Consider the following 23,854-nt stretch of genomic DNA (forward strand, 5'->3'; position numbering starts at 1 on the left):
TACTTCCACAAGTAAAGGGAAGAGCTCGGGATAATGGCATCGCACACACCACAACTTCAGTTTTTGTCCTGGGAGATTGTTTTGATACTTAGTTTGATTTGATACAGTTGTATCACGACATTTTATTATGGTTTGAGATATTTGACGTATGGATTTATTATATGACGTTCAACATATGATTTTATTATATATATAAAAAAAAAATTGAGTTGTATTTTGGGATGTTACACCACTCACTCAAACAACATCAAAGTTACTTGAGAGAAATAGGGAAGCTTCAGTCCAATATAGAGCTAAATGGAATGGGACTGCAAAGTATGAAGTTTATGGTCCTTGGCATGACTAGTATGTGGTTAACATGACAAATATGCCATGTACATGTAGAAGGTGGGAATTGAATGGGATTCCATGCAGACATGCCATAACTACAATACATGAAATGGTTGATAGTGGAGACAAAGTTGGGGAGCTTTACACTTATTTCAACAAAGTGTATTGGCTTCGAACATGGAATGAAGCTTACTTTTACATTGTGGACCCTGTAAAGGGCAGAGCCATGTGGCCAAAAAGTACATATCCATTTCAATTAACACCACCACCACATCACAATCAACCTGGGAGACCTAAGACCAAGAGAAAGAGAATTGCAGATGAAAAATATGATAAACAGATGCAAAATCATGGTACATGTGAACCTGAAAAACTTACCAGAAAGTTTGTTAGTGTCAGGTGTGGGAAATGCAACAATAGGGGTCATAACTCAAGGACATGTAAGGGTCAAGGTGGGAATGCAGGAAGCAATGAAGGAGGGAATGCATGATGCAGTCAAGAAGGAAATGGAAGTAGCAATCAATGCAGGAATTAGTGTATTTTGTTTAAAAACTTATCTTTTGGTTTAGCACAACTTTTGTACATTTAGATGTAATGGTTTAAAACTAGTTTGTTGTAATGGTTTTATTTTGGTCTTTTAGCCCTTTTGGTCATGAAACTAATGTCAACCTTTTGTAATTGTTGAAGAATGATGTTTATGGTTTATACCAACTTTGTTGTCATGTTTATGGAACACATTTATGGTTATAACAACTTTTTTCTGAAACAACAAATAAACATTAATATTAGGTGATAAGTGCAATACATTTTCATTACATCCTTGAAAAGGGTATAAATTTCTGAAGTTGTCCAAAATAATGCTAAACTAATGTTACATTATCAAATACCAAAAACTACCACATTCCCTTGTTACAATTTCATAACACAAAAAACACCCAAAATTACATGCAACTACAAGGGTCCCTAATTCCTTATTACTAAATGAAAAGCACCCAAACCACCACAAATAGTAACCAACTCGCAAACAAACACATCTTCAATCTTGCCACTTGATAGTTTGCATTATTGATATTCCTCAATAATTCGGGTATTATCAGCATAGATCTTGCACACATTGGAGGATCAATCCATCTTTAGAATCTGCATCGGGAACCCTTCACGTAAAAAAATAAACCCTAAACATGAGGATGATTTTCCAAAATGAGGGTAAAATAGCAAAATCGAACACTTACCTTTTGAGGGCAGGAAAGAAACCTCCGACTAGGGTTTGCTGATGTCCAGGAGGTGCGAACCACCACGTCCCTACCACAGAAACACATCACCATTTTAATTTTTGATCTCTAAGAAATTGTGAACCTAGAGTAGGAAGAGTATGAAGCTCGTGAAGTTGAAGATGGAAGAGTGATGTAGCTCTGCTTTTATTTTGAAAATGGTTGCAAAAAAGGTCCCTGTAAGTGGAAAGACGAAAATACCCCCATCTTTATTGCAGGTAACGGAGCATATGGATGGAAGTTAGTGGGAGGGGCCAAAAACAATGGAAAATCCAACTTTGGACCAGTGGTGCATCAAAGTATCGTTTTGGACCAAAGTTGCATAATTTTGCCAAACACAGAGACCATTTTTGCAATTTTGTCAACCATATTTAAGTAAGTTTGAATATTTTGAAATAAGCAAATGTTACGAATTCATAGTTAATTTTAACAAATTTGTAGTTAACTCTAAGTATTTAAAAAAAGTTACACCGATAAATCGCAGATGGGATGTGAAGCATATAGAGAACATCCATCTGCGATTTGATGAAATTTTCAAAAAAAAAAGAAAGAAAAAAAACCTTTTTTATAGCATGGAGCTGGAGCAAATAACATAGAGGAGGGACTCACCAAATCGTAGATAGACACCCCCAAATTAAGCCTGAAAATTGGGTTGGGTTCGGGTTGGCTGGTCAGAATATATTGATTCAACACAAACCATATAATTTATTAGGGGTGAGCAAACCCAAACCAAGAAACTGAGAAACCGACTAAAACCAACGAAACCGAAACCGAAGCAAAACCAATGGTTCGGGTTTGAATTTTTTAAAAACCGAAAAGTCAGGTTCGGTTTCGGTTTTTACTTAGAAATCGACCCATTCAACCCGAGAAACCGACCCATACTTAAAACCGACAAACCGAACCAAGAAACCGACCCATCCAACCCAAGAAACCGACCCATACTTGATTGTTTTTTGGTTGTAATAGATTATTTCGGGCTTTGGTTGTAACTTGTAATAGACTATTTGTTGTAAGACTCATGTTTTTTGAAGTATTTAACTTAAATTTGGTGTTTTTTGAAATATTTAACTTGTTGCTTCATTAATGGAAAATGAGGTAAAACCCAAAACCCGTGAAGGTATGGGTTGAACCCAAGAAACCGAAAAACCGCCCAAACCGACCTTGGAACCCGAGAAACCGAATCGACCAGAAACCGATCCTATTGAGTTCTGAAACCAGAAACCGACCACTTATGGGTTGGGTTGGGTTTGGGTCCAAAACCAACCCAAACCGACCCATGCACAACCCTATAATTTATTGGTTGGCGAATAGGCGTGTCACAGGTTGGCGGGTTGCAAACATCAACCCAACCCAACCCATATAACTCGTATAAGTATATGGGTTCGTGGGTTTATGGGTCGGTGGGTCGAACCCAACCCATATAACCCATTTAATAAACAATACATTTTAAAATAAAATTTAAAAATAAAAATAAAATGAAGTCATAAAGTCTTAAATATTCAACATAAAGTCATAAATAAGAGAGACAACGACGAGTGGTGTGCGATAGCTGGAGGACGAGAAGACGAATGGTGTACACTGCGACAGTCGATGACTCGATGTCTTAATCGATGGTGATGGGAGACACGGAGTTGCGATTTGGAGACTGAAGATTGAATTTCTTTTTGATTAGGGGCTTCTTAGGGGTTAGCCACGCTAAGTCGACTCAAAAAAAGTTTTGCATTTTTGAAATCGGAAAACGAGTAAACGATAATCAACTATTCAAAACTAATAAATAATTAAAGATTTGTACAAAATGTTTTGTAATTTTCACGTGAAATAAACGGGTTGGCGGGTCAAAAATCTTAACCCAAACCCGTTTATTTTTGTGTTGGGTCGGTATCGGGTTACGGGTTGTATCGAAGGTTGCCACCCCTACCACAAATTGGAGATGGCTAAACAAAATCATAGATACACCGTCTACGATTTTGGTGGTTATTTTGTGTAATTTTCTTTTTTATTTGCTATTTTTTACAAAATTATTAACGTTTTTACTAAATTAGCAGATTTCTCTTTTTAAAAAATAGGAGAATTTCATATATGCCCTTCTTAAACATCAAAATATCATATTTACCCAACTTAATTTCTAAATATCATATTTACCCTTCATAAAATTTCTAAATATCATATTTACCATTCATAAAATTTCAAAATATCATATATGTCCTTTTTAAACATCATAATATCATATATATATGCCCTTTTTAAATATCAAAATATTGTATATGCACTTTTTAAACATCAAAATATCAATGATAATATCTAAAATATCCTTCATCTACAACATAATCAACACAAAAAACTAAACAATCAAAATATACATTCCATAAAGAGGGTTGAAGATAAATATTTTTGTTTGTCAAGAGGGGGACATTCCAATAATTTAGAAGTTCACATTCCATTATCATAGAACTAAGGATAATATCATTAAATTTTTTAATTATTATAGTAGTTTTAAGTTATAAAAAATGATTATAAAATATTAAAAACATTATAAAAACGGATTTGAGCAAATATAATATTTTGAAGGTTTATGAAGGGTAAATATGATATTAAAAAATTAAGCCGGACAAATATGATATTTTGAGGTTTAAGACGTATGTATATATATATATATAAGAAACTCTCCTACTTACCTAAAAACATCAAAAGCATACTCTCAGAAAATAGTCAAAGATATTTGTCTTATAATCACAGAAAAGTAGTTTTCCTTAATACTCCGAAGATCTGACACGAGCTTCGTTTCCTGATAGATAAACATGGCGCTGAAAGTATATGGTAATCGAATGTCCGAACCAACTCGTGCAGTTCTCATCTTCTGCAAGTAACTTCTTTTCTTTCCCCTTTTCGCTGATTTAGTAAATTAACTTGTATTTACAAATGCCCTTTCTTTCGTCTTCCATCTATAATTTTCGGATCCAATAGTTAAATACGCACCATTTTGTTCTTGCTCTGTGAGTGAGTACACGTATTGAAGCAATTAGGTTATTGTGGTAACCCTTTTGTATCAATTTGTGCAAATTGAATTAGGTTTTGTCAATGAATGGTTGTAAATACTATGTTCTATGCCTTTGCTTCGTTAGTTTCAGTAATTTGACTATTTTATTTTATTTTATTTTTTAATTGACTTGTTTATTGTTATATTGATTCTTTACCCAATTAAATCTCTCTCTCTCTCTCTCTCTCTCTCATGCCCTTTTTGGATGTTATTTGAAGAATAAACGGGATAGATTTTGAGGAAATACAGGTAGATGTCTTGAAAGGCCACCAATTCTCCCCTGAATATAAAGGTTTGTTTGATGATACCTTCTGCATTCATTAACTGAAGCAAAGGGTTTCACCTCACGACTCTTGTGTTTATGCAGCAATAAATCCCATGCGCCAAATTCCTGCAATAGTTGATGGAAAATTGAAGCTGTTTGAAAGGTTCTTTTTGCATCTTTTACGTGATATTCAATTCCTCAGTATCTGCTCATCGATTCGTTTGTTTTATGCTGTGATTTGTAGTCATGCGATTCTTATCTACTTAGCTTGTGCGTTTCCAGGAGTAGCTAGTCACTGGTGAGTCGTTTGTTTATTTTAATTTTAATTGCATGAATTTATTAGTTCGTTACATGCACAGGTATCCTGGTGATCCAGCCGAAAGAGCTAAGGTCCACTCCGTTTTAGATTGGCATCATTCATATCTTCGACGTGGTGCAGGTGATGAGTAATTAAATTAATTAGTAGTTGTTTTTAAAATTATATTTCAGTTATCGCGAATGCTCTTTTTTTTTTTTTTTTTTTTTTAAATATATATATATACTTTCAGCTGGACTTGTATTCAACAGTATCCTGGCACCACTAAATGGCATGCGTTCATACCCTCAGATAATCACTCAAGCTGAGGAGATTCTGTTGAGATCTTTGTCTAAATTAGAAAATTTTTGGTTAAAAGATGGAAGCTTTTTGGGTGGAAGCACTCAACCTTCGATCGCAGATCTCAGTTTAGCATGTGAAGTCATGCAACTTGAGGTAATCTAATCATACAAAAGCTTCAGTTATGGTCTGTTAATTGTAACTAATTCTATTTTTGTTTGTGCTTAGCTTTTGAGTGAGGAGGATTACCATCGGATATTAAGCCCTTACAAGAAAGTGAAAAAGTGGATTGAAGACACAAGGAGTGCAACTGCACCTTATTTTGATGAAGTTCATGAGCATCTCTTTGAATCCCAAAAAGGATTTCGGGAGAAAATGGTGACACATTCTGGAAAAAACAATGCAAGGTCAAAGATGTGAGATGACACATAATAAGGGTTTTTCAGATAACTTGATTTGTCTATCTGAATGAATTTTCAAATATGGGTTCGGATATCAAAATTCCCATCAATGTAATTTTATAAACATCAAGTATGAATAAGTTATAAAACCAATAAATGATTTACGTATAATAAAAAATTAAAAACCCATGACACCATATTAAAAAGAAATAACAAACAATAACTAAGTTAGGGATGTCAAAAAGTTCCGTGGGACCCTGAACCACTATGGGGTCCCGTCCCGTATGGGGGCATTCGTTGATAAAAACTTATACGTATTAATGAATTAACAGCAACCATGTTCCTTGGTTTTAGTTAATTGCTATCCACAACAGTATAGCACCAAAATTGCAAGTTTCACTTTTCATTCCTAATTGTCGACTCAAATATTAAATCACAAACTGAGGGAAATCTTAGTAATGATAACATTTTTCCTTAATAAGTAATAAGAATATCAGTATCGACGTATCCATCTCTTGAAGAATGAATCCCAAGTTCCAATGCATATATTATACTGCCACTACACTCTTGTGAGAACATGGACTCATGGGTGTCGTGTCTCTAACACATAAGATATCAAAGATCTTGTCCAAGTTGAAAATTTTAATTAACTACTAGATGCATATTCATTATTTAATCAGCTTCCTCAACTTCAATACTTCAAACTCCAAAGATATGATCTGTGCATGCGCCATTAATTGAATATTCCTGAGAAAGAGAGAAACTAGGTAGGTAATTAACATGGTGCTGAAAGTATCTGGTCATAGAATTTCTGAACCATCTCGTGCAGTTCTCATCTTCTGCAAGTAATCAGTCTATCTTCTTTCCTCATCTTTTCTGCTAATTTCTGTTTGTAAATGCTCTTTCTATCATCTTCAATTCCTCGATAGTTTAGTAAATACCAGCCATTTCGTTCTTGAATTGTGATTGACCACAAGTATTGAAGTGACTAAAAACCCTTTTTTTGGTATTTATTTGCGCAAATTGAATTAGTTTTTTTTTTCTTGAACTTCTGTTTGAAAGCTATACGCTCTATAATACTTTTGATTTGCATCGTTAGTTAATTTCGGTAATTTGTTTTATGTTTACTTGTGTATCTGTAAATGAATATATGTTGGTTTATTAATTGTAGAATAGATTCTTTATCCAATAATCTTCTTGTTGACCTTTTTGATGTTAATTATTTGAAGGATAAACATGATAGATTTTGAGGAAATTCACGTGGAGGTCTTGAAAGGCCAGCAATTCTCCCAAGAATATGGAGGTTTGTTTGACAACTTTTGCATTCATTAACATAAGTAGTTTGTATCAAGATAAGTGATTTAAGAACCTCTGACAAATCGATCTTGTTTTATGTAGCAATAACTCCCATGCGCCAAATTCAAGCAATAGTTGATGGACATTTGAAGTTGATTGAAAGGTTCTTTTTGCATCTCATGATATTCAACTCCTCAATATCTATCTATCTATCTATCTATCTATCTATCTATGGATTCGATTGTTTTATGTTGTGATTTGTAGTCATGCGATACTTATCTACTTAAGTTGTTCATTTCCTGGAGTGGCTAGCCACTGGTGAGTATGTTTTCTTCTTAAACTTCACTTAGCTCCATGAATAAATATATAAGCTTAATTATTTCATGAACAGGTATCCTGGTGATCCACAAAAAAGAGCTAAGATCCATTCCATTTTAGATTGGCATCATTCTCATTTACGTCGTGGTGCAGGTGATACATAGTCTTTTTATAATATTTTTGCAAATTGTTGGCAAAAGATAAGATTTTAAATCATAATTTGGTTTTCAGCTGGACTTGTATACACCACTATCTTGGCACCACTATATGGCCTTCGTTCATTCCTTCAGATAGTCATTCAAGCTGAAGAGATACTCCTGAAATCTTTGTCCCAATTAGAAAATGTTTGGTTAAAAGATGGAACGTTTTTGGGTGGAATCTCCCAACCATCAATTGCAGATCTCAGTTTAGCGTGTGAAGTCATGCAACTTGAGGTAATATTATAAATTAAACTCTACAACATGTTACAAAAAGCTTCAGTTATGTTATGTTAATTGTAACTAAATAGTTTTTGTGCATAGCTTTTGAATGAGGAGGATTACTATCAGATATTAAGCCCTTACAAGAAAGTAAAAAAGTGGATTAAAGACGTAAGAAGTGCGACTGCACCTTATTTTGATGAAATTCATGAGTATCTTTTTGAATCCCAAAAAGGAATTCGTGATCAAATGGCAACACAATCAGGGAAAAAGAAAGTGAGGGCGAAAATGTGACACCACTTAACCTTGTTCATTTAATGAAATTTCTCAAAATTATGTAACCATCATTAGATGTTAATTAGCTAGGTTATACACAAACACACACAAATGCTTTAGCTACATGGTAGAGTTGTGTTTTACATCGAGTATACTCACTTTTTTTTTCCCACACATAATTCGGGTAGATCGTTCTTTATCAAATAGATTGATGTAACAATTGGTAACAGGTCAAAGTCCGTCGGTCAAACCATCGTAAACACCTCTGTAAAATGGACCTATTGTGTAGTATTCCTTATTTTTTTAGTGCAATTGAAGTCATTATACTTAAAATTGCATAACGAATACCTTGAAATTTCTTAAATTTCCCGGTCATTAACTATTGGAAAACAATTCGCAAAATGAGTATTAATGAATGCCCTAAATACAAAACTTTTGTATTAATTATATTTGAGAGCTATTGATAAGTTATTTGAATGGCTTATGCTCACCTGATTCTGTGAATATAAAAAACATCCAAAAGTGAGATCGTACGAAGAAATTATACATCTTTCAAATTATAAAATCAGTATTTATCTGATTTTTCTTAAACGAACTTTGCATTGCTTTGTTTGAAATAGCTACGAACATTCTAAATTGTTTTTGAGCAGGTTTTTAAACGCATATTGTGGTCTATTATTTGATTTCATTTTTATGGCATTTTTAATCTCGAGAAATATTGAATTCGTAGAATCTATCGAATCGGAATCAAAAATTGCGAAACTTTAAATGCTATTTCCCAAAGTTTCGTATATCGGAATTGAATTCCGTCTACATTTTTTGAACCAACACAACCAGGAAAATAAGCAGAAACTTTTAGAAAAAAAAAAGTTGCATGTCGAAATTTATTAACACGAGAATCAAAAAATGGATAACAAAGCAAAAGTACATTGCACATGTTTATAACCCAAAATATCTAACCAAAAAGTCAATGATGACTTTTCAGCCGTACTTCATTGAGAAGGAGATGTGCACTCCATCTCCCTCTCTCCAATTTTCTTTCTCTCTAATCTCTAACCTCTCTTTCTCTCTCTCTCTCCCTCTCTCTCTCTCTCTCTCTCTCTCTCTCTCCTTTTTTCTAAATATCGACAAGACACCTCGTGCCAGAGGTGATGTTTCCAATCACAATGAAGACAACAATCCTCGTCCTCTTCCCCTTTCTACTATTGATCACCAGACCAAAACACCCCCCCAATTATTGATGTGCTATCTTCGATACGACCCCTCCCTTCGAGGTTCATTGTCGATAGAAGAGGAGCAACAGAGAGTTGCCAGAGCAACCCTTGCTGCCATGGTAGTCGATTACAACCCTGGTGTCACCTTCGTTTCCTTCCTCCTTCGAACATCTAAAAGCACCAGTGGTATTTTCCTGGTTCACCCACTACCCAACAACCTCCTTATTGTTTTCCCATCCCCTCGATTTGTGGCAACCAGCGACGAAGCAAGAAAAACCAAGGAGGGCTCACCAAAGATCGGTTTCCTCTCCCTTCCTCACGATCTCTTAACTACCATCGATCCACCCCATTGTTGTTTCATGTTTGTTCTTTTTCATAATTGGTCAAAGACCGGAGATCCTCCCCCCCCCCCCCCCCCCCTCGCGGCTTGTAGTAATTTGACCAAAACAACCCCTCATTTGTAGTTGTTGACCAAAACAATCCTTTCATTTATATAGTATAATTTGTTACAACAAAAGATTAAATTATTACCAAACAGTCCTCTATATTTTAATTTGTTATAAAACAGTCCCAAAGTTGTTTCAAAATTCAAGAGTTGTAGTTTTGTGGTTTCTTACAATAAGCTTCACAAAAAGGAACCTGTATCGAGATCACGCAACTAGGGTGAGTTTCTACGGTCCCTCTTTTGTGGTTTTCATATTTGAGGTAGAATACATGTGTGTTTATTGATGTTTTGATGATTTTCAAGTTTTCATATGTTAAAATGCCTCATAAAATTTTAATCTTTGTTGTATACATGCACGAATATGTTAAGAAAATGTGAAAAGACATTATACTTATAACCAAAGTTGTCGTTCAACATAATTATGTACAAAAATAAAATACATTTCCTAAATTGATTGAAAAACAAAGTTTGAACACTTACATGATAATTAGTTGTAAAATACCAAAAATCAACTATTAATTATTAGGTGAGAAATTAAATATTCTCCTACATTTTATTCCTACTTATCTTCCTATCAAATCAAATGTTGACATGCACATTTAATGATACATTTAATGAAATTGATAATATTTTAGTCCACTTGTCATCATTTAATATCGTAAGAGTATAGTAGGAATAAAATATAAGAGGATATTTAATTTCTCATAATTATGAGGTTATGTAAAAATGAGTTTAAAATAAAAGAGACTCAGTCAACAACAATCGACGCCAACAAAAATTTAGTCAATAACCCATTTGAAAACAACAAAAATCAAACCAAACCCATAAAAATCTTCAAAGAAATCAAAAACCCATCATAAAAATTTGATCATGAAGGTATTGCGTTAGCACTAATCAAAAACCCATTCAGATTTGTATTTACAAGTGAAACTCGAATCCATAGACTATCGGAGTAGAGGTTACTAGAGAGTAGATTCAGATCGGAGAAGAATTGAAGCAGATTCAAATCGAACCAAGATCGAAAACTTAAACCCAGATCGAACTATCATCCTCTGCAATTGGAATTGATTTGGACTCTCCTCTTCTCCTTCTCCGGCAGTGTCTCCATCGACGATTTGGATTCAAAGAACGGAGAAGAAACAAATTCAACGTTTCCAGCTGTTAGAAAAAGATAATTCTAAAAAGGGTGAAAACAGAGAGGAAAGCTTTATTCTTTTTATTTCATGAAAGGATGATCACACCAAACTGAACAGGAATAATATTTATAATCGATGTGAAGTATTTCAGAGGTCTCTTACAACCTAACATCTTCTTAACTGCCACAAAGCTTTAAATGAAAGAGGTAAAACAGGTGAAGAACTAAATGTGGGGAAACAAAAGATCTCATGCGTCAACACTCCTCCTTAAGACTTTTGCTGTAACACCAAGTTTGGATCGAAGGAACTTAAACTTCCCTTTTGGCAAGGCTTTGATTAGAATATCCGCAAGTTGAAAGTCTGAGGGGCAATGGACAAGCTTCACAAGTTTTTCCTGTTGATCATCTCGAAGTGCATAGAACTTGACCTTCATGTGTTTTGTTTTGCTGAAACAAACTGGATTTTTTGAAATGGAAATGGCTGATTTATTGTCAACAAACACATCAGTAGCATAATTTTGCTTGAATCCCATAACAAAGATCTTCTTCAACCATACAGCTTGATTAGCAGTAGCTGAAGCTGCAATATACTCAGCCTCTGCAGTGGACTGAGCTACAACTTCTTGTTTCTTGGAAATCCACGAAAATACTCCAGAGCCAAATGAGAAGGCATAACCTGAGGTGTTTTTCATGTCATCTTGGGAACCACCCCAGTCACTATCAGAATAAGCAATTAACTTCGGATCAGAACATGGTTGATAAAGAATTCCATGATCAGTAGTACCCCACAAATATCTTAGAGTCCTTTTTGCAACACCCATATGAATTTTACTTGGCTCATTCATAAACCTTGACAACATGCTTGCAGAAAACATTAAATCTAGTCGTTTTGCTGTCAAGTATAACAAGCTTCCAAGTAAGCTCCTGTACTGTCTAGGATCAATCTTTTTGCTTCCATCATTTCTAGAATACTTTTCATTTAACACAAAGGATGTTGCTACTGCTTTGGAACACTGCATTTTGAACTTCTTGAGGATATCTTCTGCATACTTGGTTTGGGAAATAAAAATCCCATCTTCTGATTGTTGAACCTCCATGCCAAGGAAGTAATTCATTAAACCCAAGTTAGTCATCTCGAACTTCTTCTTCATCTCCTCCTTGAATGTAAGGATCATCTTCGAATTATTTCCTGTAACAAGAAGATCATCGACATAGAGGGATATAATAAGCAAATCATTTTTTCCTTGCTTCTTTATGTACAAAGTGTGCTAGTTTTTGCTTCTCTCAAAGCCTTGCTCAATGAGATAAGAGTCTATTTTACTGTACCAAGCGTGCGGGGCCTGTTTTAGGCCACAGAGAGCCTTTTTCAGTTTGCACACCTTCTCTTCTTTCCCTTCAACAGTGAATCCATATGGTTGTTCGACGTAAATATCTTCCTCAAGTTCGCCGTTTAGAAATGCATATTTAACATCAAGTTGAAATATTTTCCACCTTTCTTGAGCTGCTAATGTGATTAGTGTCCTTATGGTGTCATGTCTGGCCACAGGAGCAAAAGTGTCTCCATAGTCTATACCCGCTTGTTGTGAGTATCCTTTAACGACCAATCTAGCCTTGTGTTTACTGATAGTTCCATCAGGGTTTAATTTAGTTTTGTAGACCCATTTCACGCCAATCACCTTTGGATCTCTTGGCCTATCAACCAACTCCCATGTTTCATTTTTCTTTATCATTTTCATTTCGTTTTCCATAGCATCTTGCCATTCTTTGTGTTTTGAGTCTTCATAATAATCGTGTGGCACATCAGTATCAAAGAAACACCTCTCACATTGTTCAACATCTAAGTGAATAATTGGACAGTCTTCATATACATCAGAAAGTGATCTTTTACCTCTAGGACCTGTGGCATTTTTTGAGTTTGAACCCGATGTTGGTGAGTCTGCATGTGTAGGAGATGACGGAGGCGTATGAGAATCAGAATGCACATCATTGTTGTTAGCCTCATATGATTCTTGAGGTTTTTGTTCATGAGGAGGATCATAGATTACATTCATTTTTTTCAAGCTTTCCCTCTTCCCAATTCCATATTGCATCTTCATCCACTTACACGTGTCTACTCACGATGACCTTCTCAGTGTTTAGGTTATAAATCATGTAACCTTTTGACTTTGAGTCATAAACAATAAAGATCACCTTTTCTGACTTTTCATCAAGCTTGCTTCTTTTCTGGGACGGAATGTGAACATAGCAAACTGAACCAAATACTTTTAAATGTTTTGTTGTTGGCCTTTTCCCATTCCATGCTTCAATTGGAGTTTTTCACATGAACTGCCTTAGTAGGTAGTCTGTTTACAGATATACGGCTGTATAAATAGCATCCGCCCAAAATTTCTTTGGCATTTTCTTTTCTGCGAGTATGCATCTAGCCATTTCCATGACGGTTATGTTCTCTCTTTTCGGAAACTCCATTTTGTTGAGGTGTGTACGTTGCCGGTCGACGCCTTCATCTTCACAAAATTTATCAAATTCCACCGCAGTATACTCCTTTCCTCGATCAGATCTCAACATTTTCAACTTGCAACCACTTTGAGTTTCAGCAAGAACTCTAAACTTCTTGAAAATGCTAAAAACTTCTGATTTTTCCTTCATGAAGTACACCCAAGTCATCCGACTGAAATCATAAATGAATAAGATGAAATATTTGTTCCCATTAATAGATGTTGTTCTTTGGGGACCACATACATCTGTATGCACGAGGTCTAACTTTCCCTTTGCTCTCCAAGCTTGTCCTTTCTGAAACGGTAGTTTATGTTGCTTCCCAAGTTGGCAAGGCTCACAAACATCTTTTGAAACATGGATCGAGAAAGTCCCTAACCATACCCTTCTTATGTAGGTAATTTAATGCACGTACATTGAAGTGCCCGTATCTTCTGTGCCACAACCAGGTACTTTCCATATTAGCTCTGTTTAATTTCTCTGAAGGATATTCCATATCAAGGGAAAGCTTTTATTCTCCACCACAACTTCAACAATCTTTTTCTCTGCAGGATCTTTTATAGTTCAACGGTCATCCTTAAAAGAGAACCGAGTATCCGTTCTTAATCATTTGAGCCATGCTAAGAAAATTCTCAACAAGATCCGGAACAAGAAGAACATCATTGATATATTTCGTACCTTCATTTGTTTCCACAACAATAGTACCCTTGCTTAAGGAATAAGGACTTAGAAACAACTCCGTTCCCCATACGCACCGGCACTTTGACAGAGTAATCCAACATGCAAAAGATGCTTGAATTATTAGTCATATGAGATAAACCAAATTTCTTTGTTGCTCGAGGCTGATGCTTGGCACACACAAAACAAATAATCTTCATCCATGTTGGTACTTGAGAATTGCGCCTCTGCCTTGGACTCCTTTTGCTTTTGTCTACAATCTTTTTCGACATGACCATATTTCATGCAATGTCGACATTGAGGTTTCCCTTTGAAATAATAATCTTTTTCTGCATGATTTGTCTTCTTACAAGTTCCACAAGGAGGAAATTTTCCTTTTGATTGTACATGGAGCTTGTTTTTTATGATTTTCCCTGGAATCTCCATAACTTTTCTTCTTCCATAAATTCTTCAATTATAGTGGGGATTGTATTGTACCTGTTGGTCAATGTTGCAAGAATTTTTTGCACAATTCTTGCATCAGAGATGTCTTCTCCGTAAGCTTTCTTTTGGCTTACAACTTCAAGTAATCTACAAGTGTAAACCTTTGTATCTTCATTCTCCTTCATTTTCATACTTTCAAAATCTTTTCTTAGATAGCTTAGGCGAGCGGTTCTTACTCTCTCATCCCCTTGAAACTCCTCCTCAAGGGATTGCCATGCTGATTTTGCAGATAATGCTCACATAATTCTAGGAAATATGGTGTGTGTGACAGCGTTAGGTATATAGTGTCTTTAAGCTCATCTTCCTTCAACTTCTGTAATTGAACTTCATTATACTGGACTGCTTCATCTTTTTGTTAAAAGCCAGTTTCCAGTATCTCCCACAGTGCGTTCGCTTTTAAGAAGAGCTTCATTTTAATGCACCAGTATTCATAAATTTCTCCATCAAAGACACGAGGTGCTGGTGTAGAGGATGTTATTGCAGATGTACCAACCATTCTTGCAAACTGAATGGATTTTCTGGCCCTTAAGATCCTTGTTACTCTGATATCACTAATTGTTAGAAAAAGATAATTCTAAAAAGGGTGAAAACAAAGAGGAAAGCTTTATTCTTTTTATTTCATGAAAGGATGATCACACCAAACTGAACAGGAACAATATTTATAGTCAAATGTGAAGTATTTCAGAGGTCTCTTACAACCTAACATTTTCTTAACTGACACAAAGCTTTAAATGAAAGAGTTAAAACAGAACTAAATGTGGGGACACAAAAGGTCTCATGCGTCAACACCAGCGACGAGATCGTCACCATCGTGTCAGTTCAAATATTTAATCACAAAACTGAGGCAAATCTTGTAAATAATATATTGCAAGTGTCGTATCCATGCCATTTGCTGAAGAATAAATCCCATTATACTTCCTACACACTTGTGAGAGAACGTTGACAGTTTTGGCCTCATGGGTCACGTGGCACATAAAATAATCAAAGATCATGTCAGTGTTAAAAAAAAAAAAAAATTAATTCCTGGATCCAAATTAATTATTAAAATCAGCTTCAACTTGGATACATCAAGCTCCAAACATTTGATTTGATCTTTAATTGATTCCTGAGAAAGAGAGAAACTAGCTAAGTAATTAACATGGTGCTGAAAGTATATGGTCATAGAATTTCTGAACCATCTCGTGCAGTTCTCATCTTCTGCAAGTAATCAGTTTATCTTCTTTCCTCTTAACTTTCTGCTAATTACTATTTACATGAAATTCCCTTTCTGTCATCTTCCTCAATATACATATAGTAAATAACCAACCTTTTCCTTCTTGGCTTGTGATTTGTGACTGACTACAAGTATTGAAGCAATTAATTAATAGATTATTTTGAGATGAGTCAAACATGTTAAGTTTAATTCGGGCCGGGTTATATATATTTCTATAACAATTTAATTAATAATCTTTTTGATGTTATTTGAAGGATAAACAGGATAGATTTTGAGGAAATTCAAGTGGAGGTCTTGAAAGGCCAGCATTTCTCCCCTGAATATAGAGGTTTGTTAGTTTGTTGCACGCCTTTTGCATTCATTAACATTAACATGAGTAGTTTGTATGAAGATATATAAGTGATTTAACTTTTTAAGAACCTTACAAAATGTTCTTCTTTTATATGTATATGTAGCAATATTAAGTCCCATGCGCCAAATTCCAGCAATAGTTGATGGACATTTGAAGCTGTTTGAAAGGTTTTTTCCTTTGCATCTCATCTCATATATATTCAACTTCTTACTATCTATCTATCTCGATTTATTTGTTTTATCATTTATGTTGTGTTTTGTAGTCACGCCATTCTTATCCATTTATCTTCTTCGTTTCCTGGAGTGGCTAGTCACTGGTAAGTCAAACTGTTTTTTCTTAAGCTTCAATTAACTCCATGTATATATATATATATATATATATATATATATATATATATATATATATATATATATATATATATATATATATATATATATATATATATATATATATATAAACTAATTAGACAAATAGGTATCCTGTTGATCCATCCAAAAGAGCTAAGATCCATTCCATTTTAGATTGGCATCATTCATATCTTCGACGTGGTGCAGGTGATAAATAGTTTTCTTTATGATATTTTTGGCAAATAGTAAGAAAAAAGCAAATTTTTAATTCATAATTTGGTTGTCAGCTGGACTTGTATCCAACAGTATCCTGTTACCACTAAATGGCATCCCTTCAAACCCTAATATAGTCATTCAAGCTGAAGAGATACTCTTGAGATCTTTGTCTAAGTTAGAAAATGTTTGGTTAAAAGATGAAAGGTTTTTGGGTGGAAACACTCAACCATCAATTGCGGATCTCAGTTTAGCATGTGAAGTCATGCAACTTGAGGTAATCATATAAATTAATGTTACAAAAAGCTTCAATTATGTTATGTTAATTGTAACTAAATATTTTTTGTGTTTAGCTTTTGAGTGACGAGGATTACCATCGGATATTAAGCCCTTACAAGAAAGTGAAAAAGTGGATTGAAGACGTTAGGAGTGCAACTAAACCTTATTTTGATGAAATTCATGAGTATCTTTTTGAATCCCAAAAAGGAATTCGAGAGAAAATGGCAACACAATCGGGGAAAAAGAAAGTAAGGGCCAAGATCTGAGATCACTTAATTGACCTTATTCATTCAATAAAACTTTTCAAGATTATGTAACCATCATTAAAATTTTAATTACCTACATTAAACACAAACGCATACATCTTAGATGCTTCAGCTACATGGTAGAGCGGTATTTTACATCGTGTAGACTTTCAAATTTTTTTTTTTTTAATATATATATCTTCCATGCATAATTGATATAGTTCATTGTGGATCAAATGGATTGACCTCAAATTGTATTAATTGTGTCCAACATGTAACATATGAATTGATCTATTGGGATAAAAACATGTTCCTCATGGAGTGAAAATAAAAGGCAAAACAGATGACTTTAATTAACCATCAAACATCAACCTTGTATATTACTTTTTACAAATTTCCAAAGAAAATGCAAGATCTTACTTGCTTTTTACAACATTTATAGAAGAAGATACACAAACAAATATGTTTACAACTTTTGGCTCCAAAATACATGAAATTGAAACAAGGTGAGTAGGAGTTTCATGATTCCTTTTAAACTTGTTCATCTTTATGATTGGGCAAGATAAATATCAGAAGGGGACAAAGTCCCAGAGTCATCGACATCAAGACTCTTGAACTCTTCCAAAATAAGCAAAACGTCTTCTTGAGTAATTTTTCCCATTTCTTTCAACTTAAAAATCGCAAATTCAGCAGCCCTACAATTTTTTCCAAAATAAACTCAATGAACAATTATAACAAACAGAATCATAAAATGAAGCTACAACATACCCGACAACCCCATCATCATCAAGATCAGCTGCTTCAAGATCAGCAGCTGTTGTTCTTCTTGTAAGAACCCATTTCACCAATGACCTCTGTCTAGTTTCAGTATACAACTCAGCAAAAGCAAACAACAATTGAGCTAAACATATGGTACTCATCAAGATCCAAAATATAGCAAAAACACGTCCATATATTGTTGAAAAGCTCTTATCTCCATATCCTAAAGTTGTAATGGTGGAACAAACACAGTAAAGCGCATCAACAAACTCCATTTTCTCAACTGTGGTTAAAAAGATTGTCCCGGAAGCTATGAGGACGATAAGCAAGATGGACAAGATTATACATCTGTATTTCACTCTGTTGGTTTCCATTTCTCTTAGGGTTTCCAGTGCTCCTGCTTTTTTACGCAAATGAAATGCTTTCACCAGCAAGATCTCTTGATTTTCAACCAAACAGTCTGCGGCTTTACTTAGAATGATTCCGACGAGTGCCATTCCGGTGAATACAAAAGCACAGGCGAGTAGTTTTGTGGTGGTGCTGTTTGGAAGAAGGTCGCCGTATCCGACGGTGGTCATTGTTACGATGCAAAAGTAGATCGAATCGAGAATGTCGTTTGTTTTATCTCCGGAAATCTGGTTTCTCATGAGGTAAAAGCAGAGTGTGCTTATGCTCAGGTATATGAATAAGTAGATGGCTACCCTCGTGAGATGTGGATTGATTTGATCAAAGATGGATTTTGGGTTTTCTATCAGGCGTTCGATTTTGGATCCTTGTGGAAGTTCGACCATGGGGGCGCTTCTGCAGCGTTTTAACTTTCTGCTTTTGGTTGAAGCAAAACAATCGGGCTGAGGTTTATGTTCGTGTTCGAGTGTTAGAAATGGCTCGTTTTCACCATCGGACACCATTGTAGCGCTTCAAAGAAGTAAGAAAAGGATTATCAAGACAAAGTTGTTGAGAATCAGTTAATTTTCCACCGGAAGACCAAAATTCAAAAGATGATACTACTTGAAGCATAAATCGAAAGTGGAGAGTAAAAAATCAAAGACGTTGAATTTACAGTGACATGAAATTCATATCTATTCCAGTCCAGATGTAAGCCATGGAATTGGAATTCCGAAAAATCAAGGAATAGTGTAACTAACCTGTTAAATGGATGAGGATTCAACGACTGTGAACTGAATTTTGCTAACAGATTCCTGTAGAGATCGGAGTTGGTCAATTGCAGCAATGTTGGAACCAGGTAGTGATGATTGTCAATGGCGGATTTGGGGCAATACCGTGTTTCATATCAGCATTTGTCAAACTTTATGGCAAATTGTGTGTGAGTGTGTGCGTGGTGGGGGTGCGTATTAATTATTATTAAAAATGATAACGCAATCACAACAATAAAATGATAACATGACAAATAAACATTAACGTTTATATCAACAAAGTAAAAATAAAAAGTAGATCATTTATATAGGTAGATTGAATTTTTATAAACTATAATAATTTAAGTTTAAAAGTTAAATACACAATAATATAAGTAAGAAACTAAAAATAGAGTACTTGTCGAAATTCTTCTTTTTATGGTTTTTTTTTTTTTTTTTTTGGAATGATAATAAATGCATGGACGAGTTTAAGTAGAGTGTAGGTGGGTTCCATGACCAGACCCATCTAATTTTCTTTTAATTTATTTCCCAGTTATATAAAAAAAAATGTTAGTATAGACTAAAAGACAAGGATGTCATATTTGGTCGACTCCAAAGTGGTGGAGGTTTAATTACAAACAGATGATGTCTTTTTCATAATTCCACATTATTAACTTTGTAGAGGAAATTATGCAACTTGAGGTAACCATATAAAATCAATTGATATGTTATGTGAATGTGAATGTTTTTAATCACAATCCATCTATCTTCATCTTTTTTCCATACCTAGAGTAAAGTTTCTTGCTATTTCATGTAACATATTTCAACTTGTAGTACTTAATACACTACTCTTAAACAGATAAAACTATTTTTATCCTACATATATACATGTAAACAAAAACACTAATATATTTACATTCAAAGTTGAAAGTTCAAACAGTTGTTATTCCTTGAATCTCCAAAGTCTCAAGAATCCTAGGCCTTCTATAATTCCTCAACAACAAAGAGCAACAAACAACACTCACCGAAGACGCAGCCATAGCAGCTCCGGCAATCCACGGTGGCAATCGGAATCCCGTGAACGGAAACACAACTCCGGCCGCAATCGGAATCCCAAGAAGGTTATACCCCAAAGCCCAAATGTAATTCAACCGGATTCTAGTAAACGTTTTTCTCGAAAGATCAATCGCAGTGATCACATCTTCTAGATTACTTTTCATAAGAACAATATCAGCCGCTTCAATCGCGATATCCGTTCCAGCACCTATCGCCATTCCGACATCCGCAGCAACTAGAGCGGGGGAATCGTTGATTCCGTCTCCCACCATCGCCACAACAAGCCCCGAACCTTGTAGCTCTTTCACTTTCTCTGCTTTGTCCTCCGGTTTGGCTTCGGCGATTACATCGCTGATTCCGACTTCCTTTGCAATGGAATTGGCGGTTCCCCAGTTGTCTCCGGTGACCAGTAGACTTTTGATTTTCATGGATTTGAGGATGGAGATGACTTCACGCGCACCGGGTTTTAACGGATCGGAAATGGCGAGAATTCCGGTGAGTTGGTTGTCTATGGAAACAAGGATTCCGGTCTGGGCTAACCCTTCGATTTCTGTTAGGATTTCTTCTGCATCAATGGAAATAGGGATTCCATTGTTTAAGATTAAGCTCTTGTTTCCGACTATTATTTGTTTGTTGTGGACAATGGCTTTCACACCATGTCCAGTTATGGATTCAAAGTTGTGTGCTTCTGCCCAAATTGGATTCTCTTCATCGTCTCTAAATTTTTTGGCATATTCCACAATTGCCTTGGCTAAAGGGTGTTCACTGTTCACCTACAACAACAAAAATATATAATTTTCTAAAAAAGGAAAAAATATTATCATTTATCAACATTATATAGAAAAGGTACCTCAGCTGCAGCAATCAGTTCATAGAACTCTCTAAGCACCATGTTCTTCAAGAGTCTTGTGTGAACAACCAGTGGCTTCCCAATTGTAAGAGTCCCAGTCTTATCAAACACAATACAATTCACCTGTGCATAATTTACTCCAAAACAATCAGAAAAAAGTTTTGATGTTTTTTAAAATGTAAGTTTTAAAAAAAAAATAACTGACCTTATGTGCACTTTCTAACGCTTGCCCTCCTTTTATAAGAACACCTTGAGAAGCCCCAACTCCAGTCCCAACCATGACAGCAGTCGGAGTTGCCAACCCTAAAGCACATGGGCAAGCTATAACCATAACAGAGATTCCAAACTGTAAAGCAAGCTGAAAGCTATCCATGGAGGATGGAATCCAAGATTCCGGATACCCATTAAACTTTCCAGCAAAAAACCATGCAAGAAAAGTGGAAAAAGAAAGAAGAATAACGAGAGGAACAAAGAATTTGGAAATTCTATCAGCTAACTTTTGAACTGGTGCTTTTGCCATCTGTGCTGACTCAACAAGTTGAACTATTTGTGAAAGTGCACTTTCTGATCCGACACGTGTCGCTTTAATATACAAAACCCCGTTTTCATTCACTGTCCCTCCAATAACTGTATCACCTTTCCTTTTTCCAACAGGTCTTGCTTCACCTGTGATCATGCTCTCATTCACATGGCTTTGTCCCCATGTAACAAATCCATCTGAAGCTACTTTTGCACCAGGGATGATTTTGATCACATCGTGTCTTTGAATCAACCTGCTGTCGATCTCTTCTTCATTTACAACATTCCCTTCAGTGTCAAAAGTCAACAGTGTTGCTGTATCAGGAGTCAGGTCCATGAGCTTTGCAATTGCTTCAGATGTCTTTCCCTTTGCTTTAACTTCCAGATACTTTCCAAGAAGAATGAATGAGATTAACATTGCACTTGTTTCAAAGAAGTCGGTTGCTTCAAAATGTGGTGAAGCTGCAGCTCTTAATACAGAGTAGACTGAATAGAAGTAGGCTGCGTTTGTTCCCAATGCAATCAGAACATCCATATTTGCAGAACCATGGCGCAATGATTTGTAGGAACCAGTGTAGAATCTTCTACCAATGAAAAACTGAACAGGGGTGGATAATATCCATCTTAAAAGATGGCCTACAGTCATCATGTTGACAATCTTGGTGTCAAGTCCGTGTTTGAGTACAGGGATGTACATGAACACCATGGAGGTTAAGAACACTGGAATTGTGAAAACCAAACTCCATTTGAAAGATTTGTAGTATTGATTGATTTCTTCTTGTCTATGAGAATCCCTTCCGTTTCCTTTAGGAAATATCTTCGCCTTGAATCCGGATCCTGTTGATTCGATTACCTGAATGAAGTTTCTAGGTCCTGTTAAATCTGGTTTGTAAGAGAGGGAACACTTTTTGAGATTGGTATCAATTTCAATCTTTTCAACTCCAGGAAGTGCTTGAAGAGATTCTTGGATGATTCGCATGGAACCATCATTCCATGGTCCATCGATTTGTAAATGTATTTTGCTCACGTCTTCTCCTGTGCTAATCAATATGGCTTCGAATCCAGTGTCTTCTATGGTGTTTAAGAGATGGTCATGACTTACAGTAATGGGATCATAGTGGATTTCGGCTTCTTCTGTTGCTAATGCAACTTGGGCTCTCTGTACTCCATGTACAGATCCCAGAGCAGACTCGACTGTACTTGAACAAGTTGTGCAAGTCATTCCTTTGATGAGGATTCGACATACTTGAGTCGATTTTTCATTTGTTTCCTCCATGATCAGTGTAGCTTCGAACCCTACATCTTCAATGGTTTCACGAATAGTCTCCTCCTATTAATAGCAAAAACGAGAAACAACCATTAACTTTTGGTAAAATGATGAATCAACCACTCGATATCAAAATTATTGTTATTCTTCATCAGACTAATACACTCTAATTCCATAGATCTGGAGTAAAATTGCAAATTAGTAGAAAAAGCAACGATCATCATCAGAATTTAGTAATTGAAGTCTGAGAAAAAGGCTAGCTAGGGTACAATTGATTGACTGTATCTAATTATCAGGAACGATGAAACTTACATTGACGAAGCTAGGGTAAAACATGACTTGAGCTCGATTATTCAGCACATCAATAACAGCCTCCTTGATTCCCGGCAACCGCTTAACGGCCTTCTCCACCGATCCGGCACAAGCGGAACAGGTCATTCCGGTGACAGAAAACAAAGCCCTACGCTCCGATCTATCCATATCTGCCGACATCCCCTTTGGGTACTTTGGCATAGACGGATAGTGCGGCCGCGGTGACAATCCTCGGGAATAGCCATCACCGGCACCGGTGCCACGTATACACGCCAGTGATAAAAACTTGGTCGCCATTTTAAGCTTAATCTCTACTCAAAATTCGAAAATTTCTTCACCAACAACCATCAATCCTTTTGTGTAAAAGCAAATGAATATATAAGTCTGAAGAAATGAAAATGTAAACGGTGATTGCGTAATCGATGATCTATGTGGCATACTAACGCCAACTACGTGGCCCCATATGCGCACTCTTTTTGCGCGGGTTTCATATGAATTTGACTTTATCTTTTCAGCTACGTATTTATATTTGCTTTTACGAATAAACCATAAAGTTATATATTAGCTTTTTCCAAACCATTTAAAAAAAAAAAAGTGTTCTATGAGCAAATGAACCAAACCGGCTAGGACCGGTGAGAACCAAACTCGATTCG

General features: G+C 35.6%; 6 protein-coding genes across 7 annotated transcripts; 4 read left to right on the forward strand and 2 right to left on the reverse strand.

Annotated features, from left to right (window-relative positions):
- The first annotated feature begins 358 nt into the window (after positions 1 to 358).
- On the forward strand, positions 359 to 820 carry LOC145002274 (uncharacterized). Its single transcript, XM_078961573.1, has one exon. The coding sequence runs from the start codon at positions 359 to 361 to the stop codon at positions 818 to 820; it is 462 nt and encodes a 153-aa protein (XP_078817699.1).
- Positions 821 to 4,289: 3,469 nt separating this feature from the next.
- On the forward strand, positions 4,290 to 6,029 carry LOC145002021 (glutathione S-transferase T1-like). The gene is made up of 7 exons (XM_078961333.1): positions 4,290 to 4,464; positions 4,857 to 4,930; positions 5,006 to 5,066; positions 5,148 to 5,201; positions 5,263 to 5,342; positions 5,452 to 5,654; positions 5,727 to 6,029. The coding sequence occupies exons 1-7, from the start codon at positions 4,400 to 4,402 to the stop codon at positions 5,916 to 5,918; spliced, it is 729 nt and encodes a 242-aa protein (XP_078817459.1). The 5' UTR covers positions 4,290 to 4,399; the 3' UTR covers positions 5,919 to 6,029.
- A 586-nt stretch (positions 6,030 to 6,615) lies between these two features.
- Positions 6,616 to 8,512, forward strand: LOC145001471 (glutathione S-transferase T1-like). 2 transcript variants are annotated; one of them, XM_078960842.1, is made up of 7 exons: positions 6,616 to 6,666; positions 7,129 to 7,202; positions 7,298 to 7,358; positions 7,460 to 7,513; positions 7,587 to 7,666; positions 7,745 to 7,947; positions 8,035 to 8,512. In XM_078960842.1, the coding sequence occupies exons 2-7, from the start codon at positions 7,136 to 7,138 to the stop codon at positions 8,224 to 8,226; spliced, it is 657 nt and encodes a 218-aa protein (XP_078816968.1). In that variant the 5' UTR covers positions 6,616 to 6,666; positions 7,129 to 7,135; the 3' UTR covers positions 8,227 to 8,512. The 2 variants fall into 2 exon arrangements, with proteins under 2 accessions (XP_078816968.1, XP_078816967.1); XM_078960841.1 differs by having other exon boundaries at positions 6,618 to 6,744.
- A 6,505-nt stretch (positions 8,513 to 15,017) lies between these two features.
- LOC145000605 (glutathione S-transferase T1-like) lies at positions 15,018 to 17,514 on the forward strand. Its single transcript, XM_078959863.1, has 7 exons — positions 15,018 to 15,859; positions 16,124 to 16,197; positions 16,325 to 16,388; positions 16,484 to 16,537; positions 16,696 to 16,775; positions 16,856 to 17,058; positions 17,135 to 17,514. The coding sequence occupies exons 1-7, from the start codon at positions 15,795 to 15,797 to the stop codon at positions 17,324 to 17,326; spliced, it is 732 nt and encodes a 243-aa protein (XP_078815989.1). The 5' UTR covers positions 15,018 to 15,794; the 3' UTR covers positions 17,327 to 17,514.
- A 119-nt stretch (positions 17,515 to 17,633) lies between these two features.
- LOC145000604 (two-pore potassium channel 1-like) lies at positions 17,634 to 19,411 on the reverse strand. Its single transcript, XM_078959862.1, has 3 exons — positions 19,210 to 19,411; positions 18,074 to 18,979; positions 17,634 to 18,000 (listed from the first exon to the last, which is right to left on the reverse strand). Exons 2-3 carry the CDS (start codon positions 18,970 to 18,972, stop codon positions 17,853 to 17,855), a joined length of 1,047 nt encoding a protein of 348 aa, XP_078815988.1. The 5' UTR covers positions 18,973 to 18,979; positions 19,210 to 19,411; the 3' UTR covers positions 17,634 to 17,852.
- A 605-nt stretch (positions 19,412 to 20,016) lies between these two features.
- HMA5 (heavy metal atpase 5) lies at positions 20,017 to 23,604 on the reverse strand. Its single transcript, XM_078959860.1, has 4 exons — positions 23,202 to 23,604; positions 21,309 to 22,952; positions 21,104 to 21,226; positions 20,017 to 21,026 (listed from the first exon to the last, which is right to left on the reverse strand). Exons 1-4 carry the CDS (start codon positions 23,496 to 23,498, stop codon positions 20,130 to 20,132), a joined length of 2,961 nt encoding a protein of 986 aa, XP_078815986.1. The 5' UTR covers positions 23,499 to 23,604; the 3' UTR covers positions 20,017 to 20,129.
- Between the last annotated feature and the right edge of the window lie 250 nt (positions 23,605 to 23,854).

This window comes from Lactuca saligna, chromosome 6 (assembly GCF_052625555.1).
Source record: "Lactuca saligna cultivar CGN05327 chromosome 6, ASM5262555v1, whole genome shotgun sequence".
Taxonomy (NCBI): domain Eukaryota; kingdom Viridiplantae; phylum Streptophyta; class Magnoliopsida; order Asterales; family Asteraceae; genus Lactuca; species Lactuca saligna.